This window comes from Oncorhynchus mykiss, chromosome 9 (assembly GCF_013265735.2).
Source record: "Oncorhynchus mykiss isolate Arlee chromosome 9, USDA_OmykA_1.1, whole genome shotgun sequence".
Classification (NCBI taxonomy): Eukaryota; Metazoa; Chordata; class Actinopteri; order Salmoniformes; family Salmonidae; genus Oncorhynchus; species Oncorhynchus mykiss.
Window position 1 is genome coordinate 73,600,231 of NC_048573.1, and position 15,011 is coordinate 73,615,241.

The following is a 15,011-nucleotide window of genomic DNA, read 5'->3' on the forward strand; positions in this document are numbered from 1 at the left end:
AGTCAATGAGGAGGCTATATACAGGGTATTATGGTACAGAGTCAATGTGGAGGCTATATACAGGGTATTACGGTACAGAGTCAATGTGGAGGCTATATACAGGGTATTATGGTACAGAGTCAATGTGGAGGCTATATACAGGGTATTACGGTACAGAGTCAATGTGGAGGCTATATACAGGGTATTATGGTACAGAGTCAATGTGGAGGCTATATACAGGGTATTACGGTACAGAGTCAATGTGGAGGCTATATACAGGGGGTACTGGTACAGAGTCAGTGTGGAGGCTATATACAGGGGGTACTGGTACAGAGTCAATGTGGAGGCTATATACAGGGTATTACGGTACAGAGTCATTGTGGAGGCTATATACAGGGTACTATGGTACAGAGTCAATGTGGAGGCTATTTACAGGGTATTACGGTACAGAGTCAATGTGGAGGCTATATACAGGGGGTACTGGTACAGAGTCAATGTGGAGGCTATATACAGGGGGTACTGGTAGAGAGTCAATGTGGAGGCTATATACAGCGGGTACTGGTACAGAGTCAATGTGGAGGCTATATACAGGGAATACTGGTACAGAGTCAATGTGGAGGCTATATTCAGGGTATTACGGTACAGAGTCAATGTGGAGGCTATATACAGGGTATTACGGTACAGAGTCAATGTGGAGGCTATATACAGGGGGTACCGGTACAGAGTCAATGTGGAGGCTATATACAGGGTATTACGGTACAGAGTCAATGTGGAGGCTCTGTACAGGGTATTATGGTACAGAGTTAATGAGGAGGCTATATACAGGGTATTACGGTACAGAGTCAATGTGGAGGCTATATACAGGGTATTACGGTACAGAGTCAATGTGGAGGCTATATACAGGGTATTACGGTACAGAGTCATTGTGGAGGCTATATACAGGGGATACCAGTACAGAGTCAATGTGTAGGCTATACAAAGGTTGAGATCGAAATCGAGATGGATATTGAATGTACAGTATGTGTGTATTATATGAGCAAAAGGACTGAATTAATTTGTCATTGAGGGATGATAAAGATCTATTGATTGATTAATTGATTGATTGAATGACCAAGTCCATAGGAGGTCACCTACCTTGGCAGAGAGGGAATCCGTAGGTTCCAGAGCTGCAGGTGTCACACCTCTGTCCCACGACGTTGGGTAGACAGGTACACTGACCACTCACCTGGTCACAGCTACTGAACCTGGAGCCCTCAGCTGAGCACTGACAAGCTGAGGTAGGAGAGAGATATTAACACATTAGCAAAGTAGCTGGGGAGACAGGAGAGAGAAGAGTGAGTTAGCCAGCTAGCATTTAGCTAGATTCAGACTTGAATTTAGTGACAGATTAGACAGGATAATAAATACATAACAACATGACAGATTAGACAGGGTAATAAATACATAACAACATGACAGATTAGACAGGGTAATAAACACATGACAGATTAGACAGGGTAATAAACACATAACAACATGACAGATTAGACAGGGTAATAAACACATAACAACATGACAGATTAGACAGGGTAATAAACACATGACAGATTAGACAGGGTAATAAACACATAACAACATGTCAGATTAGACAGGGTAATAGACACATAACAACATGACAGATTAGACAGGGTAATAAACACATGACAGATTAGACAGGGTAATAAACACATGACAGATTAGACAGGGTAATAAACACATAACAACATGACAGATTAGACAGGATAATAAACACATAACAACATGACAGATTAGACAGGGTAATAAACACATAACAACATGACAGATTAGACAGGGTAATAAACACATGACAGATTAGACAGGGTAATAAACACATGACAGATTAGACAGGGTAATAAACACATAACAACATGACAGATTAGACAGGGTAATAAACACATACAACGCAGACGGCCGCCCATCTTTTAACAAAGTGCCTTGGACAAATTTAGAAATTAGTTTTAGATATTGAAGCAATCTGATTTTAACAACCAATCAGGCTTTGAGATGTCGTCTGAACTCGGACAACTTACGCGTGCAGCTGGGGAAGCCGTAGAAACCAGGAGCACACTGGTCACAGGCGGTACCGCTGTAGTTGGGTCTGCAGTGGCAGTGACCCGACACGCTGCAGCTGGAGCCCAGGGAGGTGCGAGGATCACAGGTGCACACTGGGTAAACAGGAAGTGACAACATTAGATAGCGGCCGTGTTCTGCTCTGTCGCTATTCACCAACTGAGCAGACTGACCGGTCGACAAATAATAATGAGTTATTTAAAGAGGTGATTTGTCTTCTGTCTACGACTGCCTTGTAGTCTCAAACATCACCAAACTGTTTTGATAGAGAGTTCAGACACCTCTACAAAATGACTGATGTGTGGTGTGCTTTATTGGGGTGTCTGGTGTGTGTAGTTGGGGTTTCTAGTGTGTGTAGTTGGGGTTTCTAGTGTGTTTTATTGGGGTGTCTGGTGTGTGTAGTTGGGGTCCCTGGTGTGTGTAGTTGTGGTTTCTGGTGTGCGTAGTTGTGGTGTCTGGTGTGTGTAGCTGGGGTTTCTAGTGTGTGTAGTTGGGGTTTCTAGTGTGTGTAGTTGGGGTGTGTGGTGTGTGTAGTTGGGGTGTCTGGTGTGTGTAGTTGCAGGGGTGTAGTTGGGGTGTCTGGTGTGTGTAGTTGGGGTGTCTAGTGTGTGTTGTTGTGGTGTCTGTAGTTGTGATGTCTGGTGTTTGTGTAGTTGTGGTTTCTGGTGTCTGTAGTTGTGGTTTCTGGTGTGTGTAGTTGTGGTTTCTGGTGTGTGTGTTGATGTGGTGTGTGTAGTTGTGGTGTCTGGTGTGTGTAGTTGGGGTGTCTGATGTGTGTAGTTGGGGTGTCTGGTGTGTGTAGTTGTGGTGTCTGGTGTGTGTGTTGATGTAGTGTGTGTAGTTGTGGTTTCTGGTATGTGTAGTTGTGGTGCCTGGTGTGTGTGTAGATGCGGTGTGTATAGTTGATGAGTGTGGTATGTGTAGATTTGATGTGTGTAGATGTGGTGTGTGTAGTTTCGGTGTGTGTAGTTGATGAGCGTGGTATGTGTAGATTTGATGTGTGTAGATGTGGTGTGTGTAGGTGTGGTGTGTGTAGTTGATGAGCGTGGTATGTGTAGATTTGATGTGTGTAGATGTGGTGTGTGTAGTTTCGGTGTGTGTAGTTGATGAGCGTGGTATGTGTAGTTTGGTGTGTGTAGATGTGGTGTGTGTGTAGGTGTGGTGTGTGTAGATTTGATGTGTGTAGATTTGATGTGTGTAGATGCAGTGTGTGTAGGTGTGGTGTGTGTAGTTGATGAGCGTGGTATGTGTAGTATGGTGTGTGTAGTTTCGGTGTGTGTAGTTTTGGTGTGTGTAGTTTCGGTGTGTGTAGTTGATGAGCGTGGCGTGTGGTCCAGTCAGCGGTCAGTACCTTGGCAGTTGGGGTAGGAGTGGAAGCCTGATCTACACTGCTCACATCGCGGTCCCTGGAACTCTGGACGACACACACACCGTCCAGACCAATCACAGCCCTCTGGGAGGGAACCCACGCTGCTACAGCCACACACTGACAGAGGGGAAAGACAAACAGAGTTTGTGTGACAACATTTATGAACTTTTATTGTAATTCCAATTCCAGAAACAATTCACTCAACAGGCAAGCGGTCCTGAGTCAGTATTGAGCTGTATATCAGTATTGAGCTGTATATCCGTATTGAGCTGTATATCCATGGTCCTGTGTGTTGTGTCAGTATTGATCTGTATATCAGTATTGATCTGTATATCAGTATTGAGCTGTATATACATGGTCCTGTCTGTATATCAGTATTGAGCTGTATATCAGTATTGAGCTGTATATCCATGGTCCTGTCTGTATATCAGTATTGAGCTGTATATCAGTATTGAGCTGTATATCCATGGTCCTGTCTGTATATCAGTATTGATCTGTATATCAGTATTGAGCTGTATATCAGTATTGAGCTGTATATCCATGGTCCTGTCTGTTGTGTCAGTATTGAGCTGTATATCAGTATTGAACTGTATATACATGGTCCTGTCTGTATATCAGTATTGAGCTGTATATCCGTGGTCCTGTCTGTATATCGGTATTGAGCTGTATATCAGTATTGAGCTGTATATCCATGGTCCTGTGTGTTGTGTCAGTATTGAGCTGTATATCAGTATTGAGCTGTATATCAGTATTGAGCTCTACATCAGTATTGAGCTGTATATCAGTATTGAGCTCTATATCAGTATTGAGCTGTATATCCATGGTCCTGTGTGTTGTGTCAGTATTGAGCTGTATATCAGTATTGAGCTGTATATCCATGGTCCTGTCTGTTGTGTCAGTATTGAGCTGTATATCCATGGTCCTGTCTGTTGTGTCAGTATTGAGCTGTATATCAGTATTGAGCTGTATATCAGTATTGAGCTGTATATCCATGGTCCTGTCTGTTGTGTCAGTATTGAGCTGTATATCCATGGTCCTGTCTGTATATCAGTATTGAGCTGTATATCCATGGTCCTGTCTGTTGTGACAGTATTAAGCTGTATATCAGTATTGAGCTGTATATCCATGGTCCTGTCTGTATATCAGTATTGAGCTGTATATCAGTATTGAGCTGTATATTCATGGTCCTGTCTGTTGTGTCAGCTTTCTGAAGAGAGACATTTAGCAGACAATGTTTTTTGGAGCCAATGTTTGGCAGACAGACAATCACTTTGGCACAGTGGGTAACAATGTGTTGGCAGATGCTCACGTCGGCAGAGGGGGTAGTTGAAGTAGCCTGGAGCACACTGGTCACATGAGTAGCCCTGGAAGCCTTGGTGACACTGGCACTGCCCCGTCAGCGTATCACACCTACCACCCTGGCACCCCGCGCCTGAGCACCGACATGCTGGCGGAGGAGAGGGCACACTGGGGTCATTACACAACCAACAAGTGTGTTTGTGTTTGTTTGTGGGGCTGGGGAGTATGAGCATGCCTGACAGTGTATAAAGTTATCTAGTGTATATATCTGTGTGTAGTTAGTGTATATGTCTGTGTGTAGTTATCTAGTGTATATATCTAGTGTATATGTCTGTATGTAGTTATCTAGTGTATATCTCTGTGTGTATTTATCTAGTGTATAGTCTCGCTGGGTGGTATCTAGTGTATAGTCTCTCTGGGTGGTATCTAGTGTATAGTCTCTCTGGGTGGTATCTAGTGTATAGTCTCTCTGGGTGGTATCTAGTGTATAGTCTCTCTGGGTGGTATCTAGTGTATAGTCTCTATGGGTGGTATCTAGTGTATAGTCTCTCTGGGTGGTATCTAGTGTATATCTCTGGGTGGTATCTAGTGTATAGTCTCTCTGGGTGGTATCTAGTGTATAGTCTCGCTGGGTGGTATCTAGTGTATAGTCTCTCTGGGTAGTATCTAGTGTATAGTCTTTCTGGGTGGTATCTAGTGTATAGTATCTCTGGGTGGTATCTAGTGTATAGTCTCTCTGGGTGGTATCTAGTGTATATCGCTGGGTGGTATCTAGTGTATAATCTCTCTGGGTGGTATCTAGTGTATAGTCTCTATGGGTGGTATCTAGTGTATAGTCTCTCTGGGTGGTATCTAGTGTATGGTCTCTGGGTGGTATCTAGTGTATAGTCTCTCTGGGTGGTATCTAGTGTATATCGCTGGGTGGTATCTAGTGTATAATCTCTCTGGGTGGTATCTAGTGTATAGTCTCTCTGGGTGGTATCTAGTGTATAGTCTCTCTGGGTGGTATCTAGTGTATGGTCTCTGGGTGGTATCTAGTGTATAGTCTCTCTGGGTGGTATCTAGTGTATAGTCTCTCTGGGTGGTATCTAGTGTATTGTCTCTCTGGGTGGTATCTAGTGTATAGTCTCTCTGGGTGGTATCTAGTGTATAGTCTCTCTGGGTGGTATCTTACCCTGGCAGTTGAGTCCGTAGTACCCTGGGACACAGACGTCACAGTGTTCCCCAGTGAAGCCGGGTTTGCAGATACAGGTGCGGGTACGTGGATCAGGACGGCAGGAGTTTCCCTCCGTCCCAGCAGCACTGCACTCACAGTCTACACAGAGACAGAGACAGAGACACATACTGTTACTGTAGCCAAGGATAGACTTGACTTTGTTTGCTTCTGCTAATCCCGTCCCCCCCATTGCCTATCTCATCAATCCAATAGGGTTTGACGGTCCAACACAAGTAGAGACGTGTACAACGCGGAGAAAATGATTGGTTATAATAACACATGATACTACAGATGGAGAAAAATGTGTCTTGTCTGACTCCGTCGGTATAATTTGTACTACACGTTTTGAATAATTTGAAGAAATAAAATATATATTTGAAAGACTTACTGATGATTTCTCCGGCAGGTTTAGCTTCTCTGTTGCTATTGTTGTTGTTGAGGTAGGTTGCTATGGCTGGCAGAAACACGCATTAGACAAGTTATAGCAGCAGTCCCCTTGAGAGAGAGTTCTTATCGATCCTGGGCTGCTGTAAAGCTCTAGGATCTGTTTCCCAAACAGAGATAATTTAGTCCTGAACTAAACAGCTATTTCAATAGACATTCTCCACTGAGAATGATTTTTGTTGTTGTCCAGGACTAGGTTAAATCTGTGTCCAGGGAAACTGTCCCTCACTGGTCACCCCCAAAGCCAATTCCTCCTTTGGTCGTCTTTCCTTCCAGTTCTCTGCTGCCAATGACTGGAATGAACTGCAAAAATCTCTGAAGCTGGAGACTCATATCTCCCTCACTAGCTTTAAGCGCAAGCTGTCAGAGCAGCTCACAGATCGTTGCACCTGTACATAGCCCATCTGTAAATAGCCCATCCAACTACCTCATCCCCATACTGTTTTTATTTATTTATCTTGCTCCTTTGCACCCCAGTATCTCTACTTGAACATTCATCTTCTGCACATCTACCATTCCAGTGTTTAATTGCTATATTGTAATTACTTCGCCACCATGGCCTATTTATTGCCTTAACTCCCTTAACTTACCTAATTTGCACTTACTGGATATAGACTTGTTGTTTTCTTTTGTTCTACTGTATCATTGACTGTATGTTTTGTTTATTCCATGTGTAACTCTGTGTTGTTGTATGTGTCGAACTGCAATGCTTTATCTTGGCCAGGTCGCAGTTGCAAATGAGAACTTGTTCTCAACTCAGCCTACCTGGTTAAATAAAGGTGAAATAAAATCAAAAAGACTACTTCCTGTTTATGCTCTACAACTTTGTACCCAAAGACCTATTTTATGAGAACCATAACAATGATTTTTTTTATTCTGGATACTTACAGTAGCAGTCTGGGAAGTTAATGTATCCCTCAGCACAGGAGTCACAGTTCTCTCCGGTGTAGTTGGATTTACAGTAACAACGACCTGTCAGATCCTCACAGGTACCATCTGTGAACTCTGACCGGCACACACAGGCTGCAGAGAGGAGGAGGAGGAGGAGGAGGAAGAGGAGGAAGTGGAGGTGGAGGAGGAGGAGGAGGAGGAGGAGGAGGAGGAGGAGGATGAAGAGGAAGGGGAAGGGGAGGAGGAGGAGAAGGAGGAGGAAGAGGAGGAAGAGGAAGAGGAGGAGAAGGAGGAGGAAGATGAGGTGAACGAAGACAATCAACTCTATTAATCTGCTGTCAAGTAACAAACATCACTTGTAAGAAACATTATCATCAAGACCCACAGTTCAGCTACAACACCATTTTCTTTCCACATAAGTGACTAATTAAATATTATCTTTCAAACACACCAATCAACATGTATTTTAGTTTGAATATAAACTGTCACTCACGGGAGCAGGCCAATGGGGAGTCCAGGGGATGGTCAGGTGATCTGTAGTAGGTGAGGATACAGCGCTCACAGTTGACACCAGTGGTGTGATGCTGGCAGTGGAAAGCAAGATACAATGAGTCAATGACATACAACACAGGATTATAATGAATCGATGACATACAACACAGGATTACAATGAGTCAATGACATACAACACAGGAATACAATGAGTCAATGACATACAACACAGGATTACAATGAGTTAATGACATACAACACAGGATTACAATGAGTCCATGACATACAACACAGGATTACAATGAGTCAATGACATACAACACAGGAATACAATGAGTCAATGACATACAACACAGGATTACAATGAGTCAATGACATACAACACAGGAATACAATGAGTCAATGACATACAACACAGGATTACAATGAGTCAATGACATACAACACAGGATTACAATGAGTAGATGACATACAACACAGGATTAGAATGAATCGATGACATACAACACAGGAATACAATGAATCGATGACATACAACACAGGATTAGAATGAGTCAATGACATACAACACAGGATTACAATGAATCGATGACATACAACACAGGACTACAATGAGTTAATGACATACAACACAGGAATACAATGAGTCAATGACATACAACACAGGATTACAATGAGTCAATGACATACAACACAGGAATACAATGAATCGATGACATACAACACAGGAATACAATGAATCGATGACATACAACACAGGAATACAATGAGTTAATGACATACAACACAGGACTACAATGAGTCGATGACATACAACACAGGATTACAATGAATCGATGACATACAACACAGGAATACAATGAGTTAATGACATACAACACAGGAATACAATGAATCGATGACATACAACACAGGATTACAATGAGTCAATGACATACAACACAGGAATACAATGAGTCAATGACATACAACACAGGATTACAATGAGTCAATGACATACAACACAGGATTACAATGAGTAGATGACATACAACACAGGATTAGAATGAATCGATGACATACAACACAGGAATACAATGAATCGATGACATACAACACAGGATTAGAATGAGTCAATGACATACAACACAGGATTACAATGAATCGATGACATACAACACAGGACTACAATGAGTTAATGACATACAACACAGGAATACAATGAGTCAATGACATACAACACAGGATTACAATGAGTCAATGACATACAACACAGGAATACAATGAATCGATGACATACAACACAGGAATACAATGAATCGATGACATACAACACAGGAATACAATGAGTTAATGACATACAACACAGGACTACAATGAGTCGATGACATACAACACAGGATTACAATGAATCGATGACACACAACACAGGATTACAATGAGTCAATGACACACAACACAGGATTACAATGAGTCAATGACATACAACACAAGATTACAATGAGTCGATGACACACAACACAGGATTACAATGAGTCAATGACATACAACACAAGATTACACTCAGCAATGTAGATCAGGACACAGTGTAGATTACATGGAGCTGGTGCAATGGAATAAATAATGTAATGTCTTTTGCTAAATTGATTGATTATATTTAATTGGTTGAACAAATGTAATTTCACTTGTCTGGGCCATGTCTTTTATCTTCTGTAATCATCTCCTACTGTAAGGAGTAGGTGCTGATAAAAGGGCAGTAGTAATACCTGACACTCCATGCAGACTCCGCCCCCCCTGTACTGTCCCTGGACGTTGATGCTAGCTCTCCTCTGGTCAACCTCGGGGTCGTAGTAACAGCCAAACGAGTGTTGGTTACAGTTACACGCTGAAAGAAATATGAACAGAAAATAAGGAATCACTCAACCATATCACACAAAGACATTTAGTTTATCAGAGAGTTTGAAACCACACAGAAACGGACATATGAACGTATGAAACGAGAAACGCCTAGTGGCGGGCCCGGGCGCCTGCAAGCTGACTTCTGTCGTCAGCTGGAACGCGTTTCCTTCCGATACGTTGGTTTGGCTGACTTCTGTCATCAGTTGGAACGCGTTTCCTTCCGATACGTTGGTTTGGCTGACTTCTGTCATCAGTTGGAACGCGTTTCCTTCCGATACGTTGGTTTGGCTGACTTCTGTCATCAGTTGGAACGCGTTTCCTTCCGATATGTTGGTTTGGCTGACTTCTGTCAACATTTGGAACGCGTTTCCTTCCGATACGTTGGTTTGGCTGACTTCTGTCATCATTTGGAACGCGTTTCCTTCCGATACGTTGGTTTGGCTGACTTCTGTCGTCAGCTGGAACGCGTTTCCCTCCGATACGTTGGTTCGGCTGACTTCTGTCATCATTTGGAACGCGTTTCCCTCCGATACGTTGGTTCGGCTGACTTCTGTCATCATTTGGAACGCGTTTCCCTCCGATACGTTGGTTCGGCTGACTTCTGTCGTCAGTTGGAACGCGTTTCCCTCCGATACGTTGGTTCGGCTGACTTCTGTCATCAGTTGGAACGCGTTTCCTTCCGATACGTTGGTTCGGCTGACTTCTGTCATCAGCTGGAACGCGTTTCCTTCCGATACGTTGGTTCGGCTGACTCTGTCGTCAGTTGGAACGCGTTTCCCTCCGATACGTTGGTTCGGCTGACTTCTGGGTTAAGCGAGCAGTGTGTTAAGAAGCAGCGTGGTTTGGCGGGACATGCTTCGTAAGGATCGCAACTACTAATTAAAAACAAAATGTTAAAAAATACACGAGCTACAGTGAATGAAACAGATAACCTGGAAACAGACACACAAACAAAAAAATATTATGTGTATCAACACACACACTGGTCTCATCCCAACCAAAGCTATCATTTATTGACCAGTCTCATCCCAACCAAAGCTGTCATTTACAGACCTGTCTCATCCCAACCAAAGCTGTCATTTACAGACCTGTCTCATCCCAACCAAAGCTATAATTTACAGACCCGTCTCATCCCAACCAAAGCTATAATTTACAGACCCGTCTCATCCCAACCAAAGCTATAATTTACAGACCCGTCTCATCCCAACCAAAGCTATAATTTACAGACCCGTCTCATCCCAACCAAAGCTATAATTTACAGACCCGTCTCATCCCAACCAAAGCTATAATTTACAGACCCGTCTCATCCCAACCAAAGCTATAATTTACAGACCCGTCTCATCCCAACCAAAGCTATAATTTACAGACCCGTCTCATCCCAACCAAAGCTATAATTTACAGACCCGTCTCATCCCAACCAAAACTATCATTTACAGACCCATTTCAATTCAGTCAATTCAGGAAGTAAACAGACTTTGAGGAAGTAAACTGACCTCCTGAATTTAAATGGAATTAACCCCAACCCTGCTTCTCAGGGACCTCTGATGAACCAAAGGTTTTAGATAGAAGAACCTTTATACTGAGATGGATGGAGTTGGAAGAAACACTGTGGCTACAAGCATCGTTCTGCCCTTCCTCACTGCTGCTTTCCTCACTGCTGCCCTTCCTCACTGCTGCCCTTCCTCACTGCTGCCCTTCCTCACTGCTGCTTTCCTCACTGCTGCCCTTCCTCACTGCTGCCCTTCCTCACTGCTGCCCTTCCTCACTGCTGCCCTTCCTCACTGCCGCCCTTCCTCACTGCTGCTTTCCTCACTGCTGCTTTTCTCACTGCTGCCTTTCCCACAGATGTTCTGTTGTCACATAGTCGGAGCAGGAACTATACCAGACCATATCAACAAGACTGAAATCATCCTTCTGGCTTTTCTCACTGCTGCCTTTCTCACAGATGTTCTGTTGTCACATAGTCGGAGCAGGAACTGTACCAGACCATATCAACAAGACTGAACTGTACCAGACCATATCAACAAGACTGAACCATACCAGACCATATCTACAAGACTGAACCATACCAGACCATATCAACAAGACTGAACCATACCAGACCATATCTACAAGACTGAACCATACCAGACCATATCAACAAGACTGAACCATACCAGACCATATCAACAAGACTGAACCGTACCAGACCATATCAACAAGACTGAACCATACCAGCCCATATCAACAAGACTGAACCATACCAGACCATATCAACAAGACTGAACCATACCAGACCATATCAACAAGACTGAACCATACCAGACCATATCAACAAGACTGAACCATACCAGACCATATCGTACCAGACCATATCAACCAGACCAGACCATATCAACAAGACTGAACCATACCAGACCATATCAACAAGACTGAACCATACCAGACCATATCAACAAGACTGAACCATACCAGACCATATCAACAAGACTGAACCATACCAGACCATATCTACAAGACTGAACCATACCAGACCATATCAACAAGACTGAACCGTACCAGACCATATCAACAAGACTGAACCATACCAGACCATATCAACAAGACTGAACCATACCAGACCATATCAACAAGACTGAACCGTACCAGACCATATCAACAAGACTGAACCATACCAGACTATCAACAAGACTGAACCATACCAGAACATATCAACAAGACTGAACCATACCAGACCATATCAACAAGACTGAACCATACCAGACCATATCAACAAGACTGAACCATACCAGACCATATCAACAAGACTGAACCATACCAGACCATATCAACAAGACTGAACCATACCAGACCATATCAACAAGACTGAACCGTACCAGACCATATCAACAAGACTGAACCATACCCGACCATATCAACAAGACTGAACCGTACCAGACCATATCAACAAGACTGAACCATACCAGACCATATCAACAAGACTGAACCGTACCAGACCATATCAACAAGACTGAACCGTACCAGACCATATCAACAAGACTGAACCATACCAGACCATATCAACAAGACTGAACCATACCAGACCATATCAACAAGACTGAACCATACCAGACCATATCAACAAGACTGAACCATACCAGACCATATCAACAAGACTGAACCATACCAGACCATATCGTACCAGACCATATCAACCAGACCAGACCATATCAACAAGACTGAACCATACCAGACCATATCAACAAGACTGAACCATACCAGACCATATCAACAAGACTGAACCATACCAGACCATATCAACAAGACTGAACCATACCAGACCATATCTACAAGACTGAACCATACCAGACCATATCTACAAGACTGAACCATAACAGACCATATCAACAAGACTGAACCGTACCAGACCATATCAACAAGACTGAACCATACCAGACCATATCAACAAGACTGAACCATACCAGACCATATCAACAAGACTGAACCGTACCAGACCATATCAACAAGACTGAACCATACCAGACTATCAACAAGACTGAACCATACCAGAACATATCAACAAGACTGAACCATACCAGACCATATCAACAAGACTGAACCATACCAGACCATATCAACAAGACTGAACCATACCAGACCATATCAACAAGACTGAACCATACCAGACCATATCTACAAGACTGAACCATACCAGACCATATCTACAAGACTGAACCATACCAGACCATATCAACAAGACTGAACCGTACCAGACCATATCAACAAGACTGAACCATACCAGACCATATCAACAAGACTGAACCATACCAGACCATATCAACAAGACTGAACCGTACCAGACCATATCAACAAGACTGAACCATACCAGACTATCAACAAGACTGAACCATACCAGAACATATCAACAAGACTGAACCATACCAGACCATATCAACAAGACTGAACCATACCAGACCATATCAACAAGACTGAACCATACCAGACCATATCAACAAGACTGAACCATACCAGACCATATCAACAAGACTGAACCGTACCAGACCATATCAACAAGACTGAACCATACCCGACCATATCAACAAGACTGAACCGTACCAGACCATATCAACAAGACTGAACCATACCAGACCATATCAACAAGACTGAACCATACCAGACCATATCAACAAGACTGAACCATACCAGACCATATCAACAAGACTGAACCATACCAGACCATATCAACAAGACTGAACCATACCAGACCATATCAACAAGACTGAACCATACCAGACCATATCAACAAGACTGAACCATACCAGACCATATCAACAAGACTGAACCATACCAGACCATATCAACAAGACTGAACCATACCAGACCATATCAACAAGACTGAACCATACCAGACCATATCAACAAGACTGAACCATACCAGACCATATCAACAAGACTGAACCGTACCAGACCATATCAACAAGACTGAACCGTACCAGACCATATCAACAAGACTGAACCATACCAGACCATATCAACAAGACTGAACCATACCAGACCATATCAACAAGACTGAACCATACCAGACCATATCAACAAGACTGAACCATACCAGACCATATCAACAAGACTGAACCATACCAGACCATATCAACAAGACTGAACCATACCAGACCATATCAACAAGACTGAACCATACCAGACCATATCAACAAGACTGAACCATACCAGACCATATCAACAAGACTGAACCATACCAGACCATATCAACAAGACTGAACCGTACCAGACCATATCAACAAGACTGAACCATACCAGACCATATCAACAAGACTGAACCGTACCAGACCATATCAACAAGACTGAACCATACCAGACCATATCAACAAGACTGAACCGTACCAGACCATATCAACAAGACTGAACCATACCAGACCATATCAACAAGACTGAACCATACCAGACCATATCAACAAGACTGATCCATACCAGACCATATCAACAAGACTGAATCATACCAGACCATATCAACAAGACTGAACCATACCAGACCATATCAACAAGACTGAACCGTACCAGACCATATCAACAAGACTGAACCATACCAGACCATATCAACAAGACTGAACCGTACCAGACCATATCAACAAGACTGAACCATACCAGACCATATCAACAAGACTGAACCATACCAGACCATATCAACAAGACTGAACCATACCAGACCATATCAACAAGACTGAACCATACCAGACCATATCAACAAGACTGAACCATACCAGACCATATCAACAAGACTGAACCATACCAGACCATATCAACAAGACTGAACCGTACCAGACCATATCAACAAGACTGAACCATACCAGACCATATCAA

At 43.0% G+C, this 15,011-nt stretch overlaps 1 protein-coding gene across 2 annotated transcripts in view; it reads right to left on the reverse strand.

Moving 5' to 3' along the window:
• The window catches only part of LOC110516471 (laminin subunit alpha-5), a 252,929-nt gene that overhangs the window by 148,360 nt on the left and 89,558 nt on the right, over nt 1-15,011 (reverse strand). Inside the window, exons 8-16 of one of the 2 annotated variants that reach the window (XM_036988971.1) lie at nt 9,545-9,663; nt 7,801-7,891; nt 7,305-7,439; nt 6,361-6,426; nt 5,931-6,071; nt 4,767-4,904; nt 3,440-3,574; nt 2,049-2,183; nt 1,114-1,251 (exon numbers count right to left, since the gene is read on the reverse strand). In XM_036988971.1, coding sequence (XP_036844866.1) covers nt 1,114-1,251; nt 2,049-2,183; nt 3,440-3,574; nt 4,767-4,904; nt 5,931-6,071; nt 6,361-6,426; nt 7,305-7,439; nt 7,801-7,891; nt 9,545-9,663 — 1,098 coding nt within the window. The remainder of the gene's footprint in view (nt 1-1,113; nt 1,252-2,048; nt 2,184-3,439; nt 3,575-4,766; nt 4,905-5,930; nt 6,072-6,360; nt 6,427-7,304; nt 7,440-7,800; nt 7,892-9,544; nt 9,664-15,011) is intronic. The other variant, XM_036988972.1, reaches the window with a different exon arrangement.